The sequence below is a fragment of the Besnoitia besnoiti genome, chromosome II (assembly GCF_002563875.1).
Source record: "Besnoitia besnoiti strain Bb-Ger1 chromosome II, whole genome shotgun sequence".
NCBI lineage: Eukaryota > Apicomplexa > Conoidasida > Eucoccidiorida > Sarcocystidae > Besnoitia > Besnoitia besnoiti.
Window position 1 is genome coordinate 2,126,486 of NC_042357.1, and position 17,885 is coordinate 2,144,370.

A 17,885-nucleotide genomic window follows, 5' to 3' on the forward strand; every position below is an offset into this window, starting at 1 on the left:
GCTGGCGGTAGATCTGAACGGATGGACTTCGTTCCGAGTGCACACAAGTCGACTCCGAAGTCCCTGCGCGTCAGCCCCGCGCTCTCCGCCGGGGCTGACGCGCAGGCCTGTGGAAGGACTGAAGCTGCAGGAGAGCTCTCAGCAGCTTTATATCCGCCGAGGTAGACAAGAAATGGCGCTCAAGCGCGCGGCCGAAATAGGCAGATGCAGGCGCGCGAGGACAACGCTTCTGTGGAGTGCTCGCGGGAGGGACTTTCGGAGCGGTTTGACGCGGAGGAGGGCGGCGGCGGGAGGTTGGCGTCGATTGCCGAGCTGTTGTCGAGTGCCAGAAGAGAGGAAAGCATGTCCCTGTGCAAGACGCACAACAAAATCAGCGTGCGAAGATGGGGACAGCGAAAAGACAGGCGATTTTAAACAAGCGAGTTGGGGAGCAGGCGGCTAGTCCCTTCGAACTGGACAAGACAGCCACAAAAGCCCTCTGTCGTGCAATTGAAGCGGCAGATTGAGCTAGGGAAGGAGCGTCTCATCAAGCAGCAAATTTGCAGATGCGATTGAAAAGTCTCCTGAAATTTGTGCTAACGCCTGCACGGCGGCTCAGAGGTGTCCTGCGAGAAGAAGGAAAGCGCGCATGTGGATGTGGAGCGGACGGCGCGCGGAGAAGACACTCCGCGGCCGAATCGACGAGTGGCGGGAGGTTCGCAACCTGTGGAGGTCGGATCTTGCGCGATCGCGCGCAGCTTCTCAACCTCCAATAAAAGTCCACGCCGCCAGCAGCTTTCGAGAGGTTCGCATGCCTGTCGATCCACAAAAACTTTCAAAGGAAAAACCGATAGCCAGTTGTGAGAACCGTCTGCAGCTCCGCACGAGCATCACTAAGCGCCGCCGTTCACGGCCGCGCGCGAGCCTTCGCGAGGCAGAGGCGGCTCACCGCGTACCCAGCAAGACTAGGTTTCGCTGACCCTGCTGCTCGCCTCGCCCTCCGTGTGAGACAACTCACGACTTGCTCTGCGGCTCGGTTCGATGAACCCAATGGACTTGCGACGCTGTTTTTCTGTTCCCGCGCCCTTTCGCTCGACCTGAACAGCCTTGTCTTGACAGCGCCAGCGCCGTCCCCCCCCCCTCCGCCCCGCGACTCGCGACGCCCCGGCAGAACCTGCTTGGTTGAGTATCTGCAGATGAGCGGAGGAGATTTACGAAAAAGTGACATTCAGAACGACTACAGGAACACCCTTTGCGACGCCAGAAGAGAGACATGCGGCAGAGCCGGAACTCATCTGCTGCGCCGTTTCCAGAGTTCGGACTGAAGTCGATTAGCCACGAGAAAACCACGCCTCGACGCTCATTCCTCGTCTAGGCCTTGCAAGTAATGGCGCCTCCGCGTGGCCAGTCTCGAAAGCCCGATACCACGCAGCTCGCGCCTTTCAAACCCGCTGCGCCAAATCCTCATTTTCCTGTCAATAGATGAGGCTTCTGTGGTGCGAGGCCTGGCGCTCCTTCCAGAGCCAGCGAGACTGAGAGCTACCCTACTGCAGAGATACACCGGAATCAGGGGCTCTAGAACACTTCAGACATCTGACACTACGCTTACAACCGACATCCTCAATGCGACTCGTTTTCTTCGGCAGGGCGCCTGCCCTGACCCCTAACTGCGCAGTCTCGCTAGCCCGGCGTTCGCCGGTTCACACTGAGTTGAGTCATCAAATTCAGAGCTGCAGGCAGGAACGTGGAACCCCTCGAGGGTGGCGTGAGAGAAGTCGAAAAAGAGCAGATACGCTGAACTGTGAAAACTGGAGAGCGCTCCACGGCCACGCGCGGTCGCCCAGTACTGTGGGATGTGCTACGACTCTGCGGAGTGTCGCGCCGGCGGTTAAGGAAGGCCGAACGTGATCGCTGAAACAATTGCGTTTTCCAAGTTGAAAAAGTTAGAAGAGAAAAGACGCGAGCCGATCGAGAGAGAAAACATGAATCGAAACGCAGTTTGAACGAGATACGCCGCTGCACGGATGTTTGGGCGGACTACCTCCATTCCCCGCTGCGGCGATGCCGCACTGAAGAAGAAAGTCTCTTGCTCTCCGCAGCTGCTCTCTCCCGCGTGCCCACCGAGAAGGCACTCGCCCTCCTCCTCCCCGCCTTCCACAGGCTCCACAGCAGCTGAGGGCCGGAGGGGGGGGATGGAGGGAGACCGGAACTCGCGAAGAGCGGCGCCTCCTTGCCCGCCATACAAGGAAAGGCAGAGAGGGCAGACGAGACGATATACGCATGCGTAGAGATGAATCTACGCGCAAGTGCACCGATATACACACACGGAGAGCTGTCGCATGCCAGCGGAGACGGCGAAGGCAGGAGAAGAGAAAGAGACAGAGCGGACTGCCAGTGACAGTTGGAGACAAATAGAGATACAGATGGGAGAAAAGCGAAAAGACAATCAGAAAGACAGCAGGGATCAAAAGAAATCTGAGGCGGAGATGGCCAGCGGCATGTCGAGGCGACTCCAGGAAGACAGGCAACTCAAGAACGCGAGAGGCGTACAGAGGGAGACTCAATCGTCGAGCGCGTCCAGGTCATCCTGAAAAAAAAAACACACACTCATGTCTGATCTTCAATGGAATGCCGCCTAAAAAACGCACAAACTACCACACCTAGGCGAAACTCAGAGATCGAATATGCAGGTAGCGAGAGGCACGGTGATTTGTCCCATAAGACTCACAAATACACGCGCACTGCAGAGGCATGTAAGTCGCCGCATTGTCTGGGCTCACAGACGCTGCGCGGTTGCCCCTGAAGCCCCAGTCGAAACAAAACTGTTGCATGATGACATAGGCGGCGCTGCAGCCAGAAGAGTGTGCTCTGTAGATCTCATCATCCATGCAATTTTCGCTTCTCTAGGCAGGCCAACAGCCTACATCCAGTGACGCACACGCGCGCATGCACATATCTCAATTGCAGACGGTCTGAGACAGCCCACACAGATCAACGAGCAAACAACAACGTACAGGCAAGTCGTCTTCTTGAAGGAAAAGGTCCTCCTTGATCGTCTGCGGTTCCTGAGTCTCTTGTCCATCTGTCGCCGGCTCTCTCTTGCGACCCTCGCTGTCGTCGTCCGCTGAGAAGAAAAGAAGAAAACAAAAAACGATGAAGCGTGCGCGATAGCAAAACACCTTTCCCGCGGGACGCACTCTTCTTGACGCGCCAAGTCAAGGCACAACACGGCAGTGGGCTCGGCTGCCTGAGTCGCTAGTGACGAGAGCTCGTTGAAGCCCCCCCCCTCCCCTCAGGGTTTCTCTTCGCTTCCGCGACCCCGCCAGCCTTCTCTCTCTTCTAAAAAAAGCATCCGTGCGTCCCATCTGCCTCACGTCCCTGCCAGTCCCTCGCACTCTCGCCTGCGTCTCTCCCTCCCGTGCGAAGACTCGAGCGCCCGTTCTTCTGCGCTGCGGCTGCGACTCATGGCGCATGCAATCCGAGGCGACCACCACTTGGCTGGGTTTTCAGCCGCTTACACTCGGCGTCGTCCTCCTGCGCCTCGCGGTTGGCGCGATCGAGGTTTTCTTGGTTTTGGTTGATGACGGCCTCCCAGGCCGCTTCGTCCTCCTCGTAGTCGGCCTCGCCCGCGGCGCCCTCGTCGTCGACGAAGAGGGACGGATCGTACTGGAACAGGTCGCGGCCGGTCAGGACATGCAGACCTCTGTTGCCGCCCTTCTTCGCCTCCGCCTGTCGCTGCGCCTCGACCTCGGCGCGGCGCTCTTCCTCCTTCTTCTGCTTCCACGCCGTGAACGTCTCCAGAGTCACCGGGGTGCCTCCAGCCGGAAGGGCCGCACGCTAAGGAAAAAACGAAAAGAAAAACAAGATGTCCCCTCAAAGAACATGTGGAAGCCACTGGACACTCCCACTGCAGGCGGCGCCTACTGCGGAAAGTAGAAACGCACGGGGATCCCACTCCAACGTTCCGGCGTAACCGCTACCCACAACGCGCCGCGGTTAGTGCTGAGGACTGGAGAGCCCTCCCAAAGACGACGCGCGTCCGCGACGAGTGCAGAAATCGCGAAACCGGGGAAACCACGTGGAGCCAGGAGACAAAACACACAGAGGAAAACAGAAGTATCTCTCGCTTCTTCTCTGCCTCTCTTCGCTGCTTTCACTTCAAACTGTGAGTGCATCTCCGCTCACACTCAAAACGGCGTGTTCCTTGCCTCCTGCGGTGTGTCGGCGCATGCCTAACCCTCCCCCGCCTCCCTGCCCTGTGCAGTCGCCGTCTCTTTCTCACACAACCGTACCCGCCAGAACCGGTTTCCTCTCTTTGACTCGAACTAGATTTAGAGGCGTCTACATTTCTCTGGGTGCATATTTAGAATCAGCTAGTGGCAGATTTAGAATCAGCCGACCGCATGCGCACACTGCGAATTTTTTTGCATGCGCATTCGAATGCAAGTTTGAGGGGAAGTGTGGGTTTACCTCGCGCTCCACAATAGCCTCAATGGGTTCCTCATCCTCCGCCTCCTGAACTGGCTGGTCGCGCTTGAGCACGTACCCTGAGAGAAACGAGCACGTGCATGCAATCGCGGGAGTCAACCGCCGTCCGCTCTGTTGCCGAAGCGAATTGCGAGAAGACAATTCGCGAGACGCGCAGAAGATATGCACACACAGCGAGAAGAGACTCGCAGACGCTTCAAGGAACAACCGCGTACCGAAGACAGGAAGCCCGACACGGGGACCCACGGCCCCCGACCAGAAAACGGAACTGCCAACACGCCGCCGGATACTCTCCACACATTTCCTCATTATCACAGATAGATATAGACATACGCACATATATACATTCACAGGAATGCATAGATCATCTCGTCCGTCGGTGCACGAGTAGAGGCCAAGCGGCGTGAGTGTCTACCCTTCAGGTGCAGCTGATTCAGTTGAGCCGGTTCGAGCTCCCCACGCACCAGCAGGCAGGCAGTGGCGGTATCGGCAGGCGTCGCCTCCGTTGGGGCACGTCCAGAACCAGCCGTATTGCTTCTTTTCCACGGCGTCCAGGAAGTGCTTGCAGATGATTTCGGTGGCGTTCTGCTCGTTCCCGCGGTTGTGCTTCGTCTTGATAACTTGCTCGAGCTTCTCCTGATCCCAGTCGTCCATCGTCTCCATCTCTGCGACGAAAATCGCACGCGGGGAGATGCACTGCACGCCTCCACATTCCGCATACGACATATATATCTACACACATGCAAACACAGCCATGTAGACATGTACGTGCATATGCGAGCTAGGGAGCGGATTTCCCGTTGCGCCGCGTCTGGCCGCATGCGCCAGATCTGTCTGCGGCACCCGCGCGAGATGCGGGTGGAAAGGCGAAACGAGCGAGTCGCTCTGTCGACGTACTCTGCTGTCTCTGGTCGGTGTAGAGGTTGATCTTCTGACCCTCCTTGCTCGCCTTGGGATCGTACGTGCCCACCTGTAAAAAGACAAACTACCAGCAACTTGGTCTGACATCAGAGAGTCTGCTCGCCATGCGCCGTTGCACGGAAGGCTTGCCAAGTGCCTGTTCTTTAAACGAACCCGCCCGTGACTCTTTAGTGGCCTCTGTTCGGAAAAAATGACGACAGTGCGCGGGAAAAGCGAGACTCCATATGCGAGGGAGGAGAAACGGAAGAGAAAACCGTGGCTGGGTAGAAACAGGGAAAACCGTGGTGAAATCGAGGCCATCGTGCACACACTTTGAAGACATCCGAAGCGCGCGGCAGGGACGCGAGTCCGCAGAAGACGAGGGAGCCGCGACATACCGTGTTGGAGCCCTCTGCGATCTTCTTGACGTTCTCCGTGCCTTTGAAGAGCGAAGCCAAGAGCGCCTGCTGCTGCGCAGTTCTCTTCTTCATCTCCTGTTCCTCCTTCTTCTTCGCGACCGCCGCTTGCTCGCCTCCCTTCTGGGGGCCCTTCACCTGCTGCTGCACACCCTTAATATACCTGAAAAAAAAAATACGACAGAAGTGGAATGAGCCAAAAGGCGGCGACCAGCGCGGCATCGGCCGAGTGGATATCGAGGGAAGAACGGCTCCCCAGGACGCGACGACAGGAGGAGACTTGGCAGGTTAGAAAAAATCGAGCGCAGCACAGTATGGAAGAAAGCGAGACCGCTTGGAGGCGTACATACGACAGCGGCACTAGCGGCTACACGCGAGAAGGGGGGAAAGAAAATGCGTGGAAAAACGCGTCGGGAAATATGGGAAAGCGGAGAGGTAGCGCCAGAACTACACCCCAGTCGAGGGATTCCACAATCCAGAAGAGAAGCTGCAACAAACACGCCACCCCCGAGCAAACTGGTTAGCCGCACACAAGGCCCCCACGAAGCAGCGAGGACGAACGGCAGCTGCCTCATCACGACAGGACGATGGAAGATGCTTCCACAACAAGAAAAAAAAGATTCAAACGAAGAGCAAGACGCTTAAGCAGGCGCAATAAAGAGGCGATGAAGGCGAGGACAGAAAGGCGCGGAAATTTGCAGGATCGCGCAGACAGAGACAACATGGGGGGAAGAAGCGCTGCAGCCACACATAACCCTGCCCCCTCTAGTCGACCGAGAGGAGGAAACGAGGAGGTCGCCTGCGATGAAAGCGATGGAGGGAGAGAGAGAGAACCCAGGCAGCGGAAGAGGGGAGCGAAGACGCAGGAGGAGAGGGATGGAAGAAGCGCCATATGGAACGTACTTCTGCACAGCCTTGCTCTTGTTTTTGTTTTTCAGACCGAAAGTTTTGTCCTCGACGATCTTCTGCTTTTCCTTTTCAGCCGCGCGCTGCATGCCGCGCTCGGCCTTCGCGTCCTTCTTCTTCGGCGGCATCTTGACAAAAGTGAAGGAAGCGGCGGAGGAAGAGTCGCAGATCAAATGCAAATAACGTGATACGAGAGTCGAAACTCGAGGAGACGAAGGGAGACTAGTGCGAACGACGTGACCGCTCCTCGTCGCCCTGCTGAGCTCTCCCGTCGTAAAGCGGCCTCACAGGGAGGGACGATGGGTGTTGTAGATTCAAAAACGGAAAAAACTGGGAAACCCCGGTGTGACGGAGAGCAATGAGACCAAAGCAGAAAGCGAATACGGATCCCGTAACGGGAGACAAAGAGAATGAAACACAGAAGTCTCCGCACGAGTGGGACGACACGGAAAAGGCAGCATGCAGTTTTGAGGACCCGTACCTGAAAAAGATCCCCGCGCGCGGAAAAGGTCGAGGCGACGCGATGCAAGGGACGAGAAGCAAAGGAGAAGCGGAAAAATAAAACAATAGTGAGAAAATAAAGAACACAGATGGAGTGGCGAAAAGCTGGAGTCCAAAGATCTCTGGTGTGGCGCGCAGCCGCCCAGCACATCATACGCCACGCACTCAGCCCCCCTCTCTCTTCCTCCGCTGCCGTCGTAAAGACCTCGCTGACAGACTCGGGCTGATTTCGAAGTTTTTCTTCTCGGACTGGCTCCCCCAAGGCTACGCACAGGGCTAGCTTCGTCTTCTGCTTACTTTCGTCAACCACGGCCATTTTAAACCGGGGCTGACGTGCCTTTTATTCTCCTTCCAACACGCTGCCAACCAAGCGACAGAGACCGCGCGCAGGCAACGGTTTACACGCGTGCATGCCGCCGAGATGCGCACACGGAAGCCTCGACCTGCTGCTCTCCCGCGCAACGGTTGCCTGTCTGTTGCCGCAGTGAACTCGGATACAAATCATTCGCTCGCCTTGCGATTGGTGGAGAAAGAGGAGGAAAACGCAGCGAGGAAGAGAGCCGTTCACGTGTGTGGTGCAGCCTGCGTCGTAGAGGCGTTCGGCCGAGGTGTACATACACTGGGAATGGTGGCAGTGAGATAACGAAAAAGGTCTAGGGTTCCTGCAAGTATCTATATGTGCTATTAAAGTCTTGGAGAGTCGCTAGGAGGTATCGTGCCTAGAGAGCGAGAGATCTGAGGGGTTCACAGCGACGTTGCTGCTCTCTGAAGGAAGGACGGCCCATCTCATGAGGCCCGCGCCGCCCTTGGCGCTGGTCGCGACCAACGCCAGCGCCAAGTCGTCTTCCTTCTCTTGGTCTCTCCCTTACCTTTCTGCCTCCGCTCCGTCTCCGTCTTCTTCTTTCCTGTCATCTCTCTCTCCTTCTGCTCCCTCTCTGTCGCGAAGCATGTCCGCGACTCCTGCCTGGGTTCGCCCAGCCGGCGCCCACGCGCTGGCTTGTCCCCCGCGCCTCCTGCAGCGGCCTTCTCAGGCGCCCGCGAGGCGGATGACTTGCGGAAAGCAAGGCCTCGCGCCCCTGTCCCAGTTGCGTGCCCTTCCTCCGCGGTTCCCTTGTCTCAGCGCCCTGGCTTCGTCGCCTCCTGGTTCCACTGCAGCAGAAAAGCCCGCGCCTCGTTCCCCCGGTGGCCGCGCGTTCTTTGCAGCTGCCTCTCATGCCTCTTCTCCCTCGTTCCGGCCTCCTACATTCTTTCCTCTTCTTCCTCTGTCTCCTCTTGGAGCTGCTTTCCGCGCTCTCGCCTCGCTGCAGGGAACACGGGCGCGGACTCTCGATCGTCGCACATTCTCTTCTGCAAAGCGCACCCCCCCTCTGAGCGAAGACCCGGGCGACGAAGAGACTCAAGACTCTATCGACGCAGAGGAAGAGTCCGATGCGCCGCCGCGGAAAGAGGACGCTTGGAGTCTCGGCGCAAGCTCTTCCGGTTCCGCTTCTCGCCCCGCGAAAAAAACAAAGGGCGCGAGCTCGAGGACGAAGCAGAAGCAGACTAAACAGACTTCAAAGAGAGTCCTCGAGGAAGGGCTGGACGCGAAGGAGATGTCTCGCCAGGCGCACGACGCTCCCACTGCAGCGAAAGCGCAGAAACCCTCCAAGGGGGCAGACGCGGATGCAGGCGAGCAGAGCGAGGAGGGAGACAGCTGCGGAGAGCTCTTTATGTCGAAGCAGAACCAGAAGAAGCAGCGCGCCCAGGCAGCCCACTTCCCTGCGAAAGGACATCCCCTCGCGGCCTCGGGAGATGCAGACGACGTGATGAAGCAAGAGAAGGCAACGACAGAAGCACAGAATGAAGAAACAGCTACTTCTGATGCCTCGCTGTCGCCACCCTCTCCTTCCTCCTCCTCTCAGTCACCGCCTCCTTCTCAAGACTCTCCTTCGCTCTTGTCGTTCTCAGAGACCTCTCCATCTTCGTCGCTTGCTCCTGCAGACGTCGCCTCTCCTGCTTGTGTGTCCTCCTCGACAGTTTTCTTCCCAGAAGAGGAGAGCGAGGCCAGTCCGTACAGCCGCTTCGCGTGCATGCGCCGAGCCACCCACGAGGCGCGTCTCAAGGATGCGTTGGAGCGATTTAAAGCTGTTTCCAAGAAGGAAACCGCTTCCCGAGGAAGAGCTTGGCGCGTGTACGAGGGATGGCCGCCGCGCTCTCGCGTCCCTGTTGGCGATGAGCATTCCAAGGTGAGGAAGCCTCGAAGCGATATACACGGCGAGCTCACAGCAGCCGACTAACCGTGGCAAAAATGTCTGTACTTTTGCTTCTTTCCATGTTTCGCCGAAGGAACCTGCTGGCAGGGAGGTCGACCGCCGCTTTCCTCTCTTTCTCTCTCTGGTTCTCTCGGTGTTGTCAGACTTGGTTGATTGCTGTCTGTCGCATTTCGTCGCTCCTCCGTCTGGTGCCCCTTTGGCAGTCTTTGTGTGTGTTGGCATCTTTATCTCTTCCTCCTCTGCCTGCTTCTTTTCCGTACCCCTCCCGGTGTTTTCGTTGCTCGTTTTCGTCGTCGCCACGCGATTCCCCCGTCTCTTTTCCTCTTCGTATGTCTGCATGATCGCCTGTGTTCCTTTATTCTTTCTCTGCTCTCGCGCTCTCTCGCTTCTCCCTTCCTCCGGGCGTGAAATACGTTTGTGCCGCTCCCCCCCCACCCCCCCCCCTTCCGCCCTCAGCTCGACCGGCGTGTCTTGCTCACCGTGACGGTGGCTGCGCTTCTCCCTCTCCGCGGCTTCTGTGCGGGGCCTGGCGATTCACTCTTCTTCGGTTTTTGCGCCTGCATTTCTGCTTTTTAGTTCGGGCCTCTCCAGCGGCACGCGTTTGTCTTTAACCGGCTGAAAGGGACAGGGCGGAAGCGCGAGCCGACGCTGGCGATCTGCTGCGGCAACAAACCGGTGCTCCTCCTGAGCGAGCCTGAGTTCGAGGCGCTCGTCGAGAAGCTGCCCTGGATCAAGCACGAAATGGCGGAGTTCAAGAAGCTGCTGTGACCGTGAGTCACATGCCGAGAGACAGAGGAAAAAGACCATAAACCGAGCAGACAGAGGCCGCCACGAGAGCTCTGCGCACCCGGCGCGGCTCAAGAGACTCCACTTCTCTCTCTTTTGTGCATAGCACGCCTCGATGCTACAGTGTAGATCATGAGTGTGTCGTGGAAAGACACGCGCATATAAGTATATATATGCGCGCAGATGCATGGATTACGCTATATTTGTGAGAGGACGCCAGAGACGCGCGACCGCCAGGGCGTTAGACCAGGTCGATGAGGGAGCGCCCTGAGGTGAGGAGCTGTGCTGATGCACACATTTATCCTCAAGCCTACTTGTAACGATTGACATATATATATATATATATATGGACCACTGAGGTTGCTTCTAACCAGTATTATCTGTGGCGTGTAGCTGAGCGCCTCTCTCTGTATCTGCAGCTTCACAGTGCCGTTGCGTTTTGCTGAGGCTGGCTAGAGGGAGTCCACGGAGAAGAGTTCGAGCTGAACCGGCGAGCGCTTGTTGCTCTCTCACTTTCAACCTCACCCAGGGTGCGCGTTCGGGTTCTCATGCAAGAGTCTGTGCGTCGTGGCTCTTTTCACAAGCAATCGAGACGGATCGATGAATCGAATTGGCAGAATGAGCTGCGTCGGCGTCTCGAGGACGCATCCTGAAGTCCTTTGGGGTTTCGTCTGGTGGCGCGTCCCTTCGCCGGTCAAGATACGGCCGAGCTAGACCAGTGGAAACCGATATAAACGTCACACAGTCACTCCGCAGCCTCGGCGATATGCGCGTCATGCCCCTCAGAGGGCATGAGATGCTCGATGTTGCACAGACTGCCGGAGTCATCTCCAATATTCCATAAACTATCACGTGCTGCATCTGTTTTGATGCAGACTACGATGCACTCATGTGCTCAGGATGCGCAGAGGCACAGAGTTTTGCCGCATGGGCGCGGCACGTTTTGTTCAGCGACACCGTGCCCTACTTTGGATCTGTAGAGAGGTCAAAGTCCACTAGATCTTCTTCCGTGTATGTGCCGCAGATATATATCCATGGTGCCTTCCAGTGCTCACGCTGGTGTACATCGCTCTCCAGGAAGGAACGCATGTGGGGACCGAGAAGAGTCAACCGAAGACCCAGCAGCTGAGGACAGGCAGGAGCGATGCGACGGCCTGCCCCGATTTGCCCTCTGTGGCAGTTTACGGGTCTGAATAGCATCCCAGAGCCTCGCCCAACCCTAACGCCCGATGAGCAGCACAGCCAAACAGCCGCGTTTCGTTTCATCCCTCAAGGCTCGCCGTCCGGATTGAACAAGGCGGTGCTCGATTCCACAGGCGATCTCAATGACTGGGAACTGACAACACTGACACCGCAACTGCAGATCAATCTTCCCGTAGTCTACGATAGGCGCTCTGTCGCGCACGAGACGATTTTCAGCACACACTCGCGCCAGAGGGATCGAAAACATCACCAGGCAGAGCCGACACGTCCGCCAAATCAGGCACGCATCTCTGCCTCTTCTTGCCTAGTCTCTTGCAGAATATTCTTCGCACGCTCCTGGGCTGTCACGAATCCGTGCCCGGTGCCTCGACGGCTGGAGCAGAGAGTAGCGGCGCCGTCTGTCCCGTGCAGGACGGTCTCTGAGAATGCTTCAGGGCGCCTCTGATGCCCTTCGCTGCTTTCGTGTACCTTCCTCTTCTTTCGTTCTCCTCTTAAAACTCGATTAGTCTGCCGGTACCGCCGCGTGTCGTGCCTGTGACATGGAGTGATGAGGCACGTGACCTCAGGCAGAATGGCCGAGTGGTCTAAGGCGCTGCGTTTAGGCCGCAGTCCGAAAGGGCGTGGGTTCGAACCCCACTTCTGTCATCTTTCTGAGAAGTCTGTTTCCACCTTATTTTTGCTATATCATTCTAAAATGAGACGAGATACGGGGAAAATCTTCGGAGATAAAGCAGTTTTCTCTCAAAACGCCGCTGCCGCGCCTAGGCCTGGAGTTCCGCAGGCCGCTACGGCTTCGCGCGGTGTCTTTCCCGTGCCGTTGCTCACCGCCATCGCCGGTGCAGTGTCCGCTAGCTGCCTAGCTGCTTTTAAAAACAACCTAAGCCAGATGCGAGGACTCCATCAATTAATCTTTGGAAAGGCATGGGCCTGATCAGAACAAGCAAATCGACAGCTTGCTGCAGTGTCGATATACCTCGGATGTCTCCTCTGTAGTTCGTCGCATGCACATTGAAGACCTGAGACAAGCGTTCGCTGAACTCCAGGTCGTTCCGGTTCGTCATTCGTCTTGCATTGTCTTTTCTCAACGCTTTCGGGGCTTCCATGCCGCAAGTCGGATGCGCGGTAAACCAGCTTCAGAAATATCGGAAAAAAGTCGGTCCTGCAACCAGTTAGCCGGTGACGCTGCGCCCTGCATGCGCAAAATACGGAACCAATAAGGTCTCAGCAGCCAGGAAGAAGATGCTCTTCGCTTGCGATAAGGCGAAATAAAGATGCAGACATCACTGGACATCTTTTTACTCTTTGTTTGGACCATGAGCATTGGAAGTGGGCACTGCAGATCTCACTAGCATCACGCAAGCGTGCGGACACGTGAGGTGATTTTTCTCTTGTGTATGCATGGATAAACCGGAGTCCTTTCTCTGTTCATCGTCTCGTTGTCCCTTTCTTCTTCATGCGACTCTGTCTCTATCTCGTACCGTGCCGTAGCCTTTTTTGCCGCGGCTTGTCCATGCTGTCTGTCCGCTAGGCGATAAGTGGAAAGCCTCAGCGGATATGATGCGATTTCGATTGCCACTTGCGGCATCACGGCGGTGTGTTTCATGCATACATTACTGAGTATGCGTGTGTAGAAAGTCCTACTGTATTGCCTCTGTCTGCTCTTTGCGTCACTCCGGTGAGGTTACTTCCAGTACTTTTTCCCAGGTACTCCAGACCTCCCAAAAAAATCTCGTTCGACTTCATCGCCTCCAGGTTTCCACCGCGTTCTTATTCTTATTTCTGGTTAAGGGACTCTGGCTGTTTGCGTTACCCGCCAAGCGACTTCTTTTCTCGCTATGACATCGTCACGAGGAGACACCGGAGAAGGTGTCTCCAATGACGCTTCGAATCTGCAAGACGAGAAGGAAGAAGAGGGAATGGCTTCTTCCGCTCTCGTGCCGGCTCGCTCTCCGCTTCTCTTTTCCGATGACGCCCCCACAGCCGCGGAGGAGGCCCAGGTCAAAGAACTGGAAAATGTCATCTCTGAATACCTCTCGGAGCGCGAAAAGCGCCGGCAGTTCCAGCTTGCCCCCGTAATCTCTCAGGGCTTCGGAGTACACACACCGAGGCAGTCACGCAGCGGGCGGCGCAGCACAGAAGGAAACAGCGAGGAAGTAGCGACACAAGAGGGAAACGACGATGCACACGTTGCAGACACACAGGAAGACGAATGTGAGGAGCGAGAGCGAAAGCGGATGAGACATGCCGATGCGGCAGACGATGAGAGTGACTCTCGGGAAGCAGAGAGAGAAGACCCGGCTCCTGGCAGCGATTTGCGCCTGATTTACGATGCACACGAGAACATGAAGCTGACAGTCAAATCTTCCAAAACGCAGTTCAACGAGAGACCTGTGACTCTCGATCTAGAGGTAAGCAAGAATGCTCACCTTTTGTTGCCGGTGTGCCTATCCTACCCCCACGCGAATATACCATAATATGAATGCACTTACCCAGCCTGATGTGACGCATAGCGACTCAGCGACTCTGCGCGTTTGCAGATGCACGTACATGCATACATGTATGTACTGCATCGGACCCTCTGTGTTGGCCTCGCTGCAGCTGCGGCTCTACAAATGCGCTGTTTTGTATATCTGTGAGTGCTTCTTGCATTCGCTCATCTTCTCTGCCTCTTCCTCTTCTTGTCCATATGGAAGCCGTTCCTGAGAATTCGTTTCCTGCCTTCAGCTCAAGCGCAAGCTGGTGCGGCGCGCGGTGATGCTTCTTCTCTTCGCCGCCCCCTACGCCGCGCGGCAGAGCGATCTGCGCGAGGTGATTCTTATCGAGCCGACTGTGAAGAAAATTAACGTACGAGTGATTCTAAGTGAGTCGGCACATGTGTTACGCCCGTGGCTTTGCATGTAGTGTGTATAGACTCTTACCTGCACATTTGCGTGCACCTGTGAGATGTTGGATCTGGTCGGCATCTTCATACATACATGCAAACGCTTATTCAAATGTGTGTATCCATCCATCTGTCTATCTCTCTACAGATATGTGCATGTGCATGTGCGTGTTGGAGTACGAAGTATTTTCAGAGTTGTTTTGTAGGTGCGTAACTTGTATCTGTGGACATGCACGTCCAGAGATGACTATAGCCGCAGTTGGAGAGGCGACTTTTACGGAACTATATGACGCAGCTGCGTTGTCTCTGCATGCAAAACTCGAGTGCTTCGCTCTCTGTCTTTCCAGAGGAAGCAGCTCGTCTGCTTCGCGGGCATTTGGGCCTCTTGCTGCAACGCATCAACGACAGTCGAGGTTCGAAAGCCGGTGCGTCGACCGCGGAGACGCCTCGAGACAAAACGCGGAAGGAAGCTCGAGAGGGGAACCGGTCGTGCGGTGGCGCTCGCGTGCCGTGGCGCCCGACACACCACAGTTCGGCGGCAGCTGCTGCGCGCCGCCAGTTGTTCAGCCGAAGTATTATTTTTGAAGTGGAGACAAAACAGGAACGCAGGCCGGCGAGCCTAGCGCGAAACGGGTCCGTGGCTGAGACGTCGTTCGGGGTTCAGGGTTGCGCACGCCTGTCTCTCAGGCAGAAGAGAGCGAGCCGAATTCCCGAGAGCGCGGAAAACGGAGACACCCCTCTGAAACATAGCGAGCCGGCGCCGCGAACCGCGCGAGGCTGCGGAGTTTGGTGCAGAATGTGTGCTTCCCTGTTCGTTCTGGATCTGTGCGATCGCCCGGATACTCACACACCAACGCACACGCAAATTTGGCTGCTGAGTGACCTGGCGAGCCTGTGTCTCTGATCGCGTGTGTCTTCTGCCCGTCGCTGCAGACGACTTCTACTACTTGGCGCAAGGCATTGCGCACGCACGGCACATTGAGAGTCTCATGACCGAGCGTGAGTTCGAAGGCGGCCGTGAGTCGCTGCAGGCAGCGAAGGAGACTCGCGAGCGAACGAAAACCCCGCAGGAGAGGATGTCTCCTTTGCCGGCTTCTGCCTCGCACTGAAAACGCCCTGAGACAGCTGCCTGCAGAGACCTCGTCCTGGGCGGACGCGCGGCCGACGAGCAAACCGAGATGTCTCGACTCCACACTCACGTAGACAGCATGCGAGCGTGTCGTGTGTCCCGTGTGTGTGACCGCATAGACTCTTTGCCAGTTCGCGCGGGTTTTTTCGCAGATGTTCGTGTTCGTGCATGCGGGGCTGTCTCCCCTGTCTGGTTGACTCCCCCGACTGCCCCTCCAGTCTGGCTCAGTTCTTTTTATGCTTTGGTGACTCTGCCGGCTTCCTTCGCTGGCTGCCGTCCATGTGTCAGGGCACCTCCACGCCCCGGTCTGCGTTTGCAGTTTTTTCGCGGAGAGTTTCATTTTTGCTCGCTTTCTTTCGCAGGCGAGCACGCGCTTCGCGGCTTTCTCCTCTTCCTGGTGCCCTGCTTCATCGCTTGCCGCGGCGTTATCAGCGAGAGCGACCTTCGCGGCTACGTGACCGCGTGCGGACGCGCGGACATCCTCGGCGACTTCTCAGGTAACGAACACGGAGTGGCCTGTTCGCCGAAGTTCTGGGACTGCCGGGGTCGGACGCGGGGCGGGACGAGGGGGGGGCGCCTCAGGGCGCGGAGATGACGTACGCACTCATTGCTCGATTCCTACTGTGGGCTGCCGCGGCCGCCAAACAGAAGAGGCAAGCTTCTCTGCTCTGCAATCCCACATGGCCTCGAACGTCTGTGCGAGAAGCCAGACAGATCTGCGCATTGCTCTCTCGCTCCTACGGATGATGTGGCTGCACTCAATTATATATAGTTGCAGATGGGCACGCCAACACTACCGGCAGCATGACGCAGCTGACGTGGAACTACCGCTGAATGAGGAGCCTATATTGTCATATTCTTTCCTGCGTTGATAGAGAAGGGAGAGTGTCGATAGCTCTTTGCTGTGTGATACTTCGTTGCTGCGCGGTGTGCTCAGAGTCCGACCTCGGGGGGCTGGCGCTTCCAGAGAATCAAAAGGTTCATGGCAAGTCGCTGAAGGACTCGCCTCCGCGTAAGGCCTCAAGAATTGTAGAATTTGGGGCTCTGGCTGCGATGCAAGTCCCTGTTGAGTACAGACAGAGGTGTTTGTGGGATCGTGTCTCTAGGCATTTATATATATATATATATATATATATATATATATCCACGTATTAGGTGGCTCTGTGTGCGGGTACTTCTGTGTGATTCTCTCTATCTCTGAGTTTGGCTCAGTTTGTAGCCGCACGCGAGCTGCACTCGCTAGGCTTGAGGTAAATCTGTGCGCCTCTGCGAGGCGCATGCCCCTCCCTACACGGGTGTCGAGCCGCGTTGTACGCGGCAGGAAGAAGCGCACTGCGCGCTGAAGTCAAGGCGAATGCCAAGCTTCCTTATTGGCACCCAGTAACGCGTTTGCAGAGGAAGAAAAACGCAGTGTGCTGAGTTTTCGATTCATTTTTTCAGGTCTTGAGACGCTGTGGGATTTCCTGCTGGAGTGCCGCCACTTCAAATACCTCACGTTCGTCCCTGGTAGCACCTCAGACTCTCCGAATCCGCAAGTGAGAGCCTCTAACAAATCGCATGTGGCAGGTGGCGGTGCCTTTTTAATCCCAGGCGCAAAGCAGTGTGACGCTCATGCCTCCTTGGCGTTTTTGCTCAGGAGCGCGCAATGTGGACGTTGCTACGGGATTCGGTCTGCTCTCTTGCGACTCCTTGATTGGCTTTTGCGCGCGTTTGCGTCTTTGTGGCAGCCCTCTGAAATGCTGCAGTGCGTGGTAAATCTGGAACAATTCTGGAAAATAAAAGGCGAGAAAGCTTAAACCCAACGCTTCGGGCACGCGTTGGGATTTCTGCCTGTGCTTCGCGCCTAGCGACGCATACAGGCAAGCGTGACTGGGCGTTTCCTTTCCCCTTTCTTGTTTCCTTTTCACGCAGCTGAGTTGCATCAAACCCACTGCGCGCCTTCGAGACGAGCTGTCTCTGGAGAATTTTCGCAGAGAGTGCAAAGCGAACTGGGACGTGCGCCTGCCCTCTGGCGACCTTTTTGGTCGGCTGGAGGCCTCCAGTGAAAACGAAGAGTCTGACGAGGCCTCGGAGTCCTCGGACTCGTCCTGCTGAAGGATGGCTAAGGAGTGCATGAATATTCAGCGCCCCAGGCTCTCTGTTTGCTCTCAGTTCCAGCGCTGCCCCCCCTCGGGTTTCGAAGAGACTGTCGCGAAGTCACCGCCCTCTTAACGTGGGAGGGGGAGAGCGTGCCTTAGACTCTCTTAAGGAGCACTTGCTCCACAGGGAATCACGCTCCTCTTCGCGCCCAGCCTGGCAATCTGGAAAAGGTGGACAGGAAAACGGCGCGTGAACTCTCTGGCTCTCACACGTATTCTCTATTTAAACAGAAAATCTTGCGCCACGGTTGAGGGATAGCAGGCACGGGCCCATGTGTTTTTTGAAAATACAAATATATATATGCA

The 17,885-nt window shown here is 56.5% G+C and overlaps 3 protein-coding genes and 1 non-coding gene across 4 annotated transcripts; 3 read left to right on the top strand and 1 right to left on the bottom strand.

The window, feature by feature from the left end:
• Nucleotides 1-2,539: 2,539 nt before the first annotated feature.
• Nucleotides 2,540-6,817, bottom strand: BESB_036530 (putative zinc finger (C-x8-C-x5-C-x3-H)-2; the record flags this gene model as incomplete). Its single annotated transcript, XM_029362239.1, has 8 exons — nucleotides 2,540-2,566; nucleotides 2,994-3,103; nucleotides 3,498-3,816; nucleotides 4,450-4,526; nucleotides 4,932-5,132; nucleotides 5,365-5,437; nucleotides 5,766-5,946; nucleotides 6,687-6,817. 8 exons carry the CDS (start codon nucleotides 6,815-6,817, stop codon nucleotides 2,540-2,542), a joined length of 1,119 nt encoding a protein of 372 aa, XP_029221204.1.
• Nucleotides 6,818-7,978: 1,161 nt separating this feature from the next.
• BESB_036540 (uncharacterized protein) lies at nucleotides 7,979-10,210 on the top strand (the record flags this gene model as incomplete). Its single annotated transcript, XM_029362240.1, has 2 exons — nucleotides 7,979-9,415; nucleotides 10,019-10,210. The coding sequence occupies 2 exons, from the start codon at nucleotides 7,979-7,981 to the stop codon at nucleotides 10,208-10,210; spliced, it is 1,629 nt and encodes a 542-aa protein (XP_029221205.1).
• A 1,786-nt stretch (nucleotides 10,211-11,996) lies between these two features.
• BESB_041380 lies at nucleotides 11,997-12,076 on the top strand. Its single transcript has one exon. It is a non-coding gene; the product is annotated as a tRNA-Leu (tRNA).
• A 1,190-nt stretch (nucleotides 12,077-13,266) lies between these two features.
• Nucleotides 13,267-17,535, top strand: BESB_036550 (uncharacterized protein; the record flags this gene model as incomplete). Its single annotated transcript, XM_029362241.1, has 8 exons — nucleotides 13,267-13,839; nucleotides 14,156-14,291; nucleotides 14,660-14,737; nucleotides 15,246-15,311; nucleotides 15,804-15,938; nucleotides 16,379-16,453; nucleotides 16,882-16,976; nucleotides 17,353-17,535. 8 exons carry the CDS (start codon nucleotides 13,267-13,269, stop codon nucleotides 17,533-17,535), a joined length of 1,341 nt encoding a protein of 446 aa, XP_029221206.1.
• Between the last annotated feature and the right edge of the window lie 350 nt (nucleotides 17,536-17,885).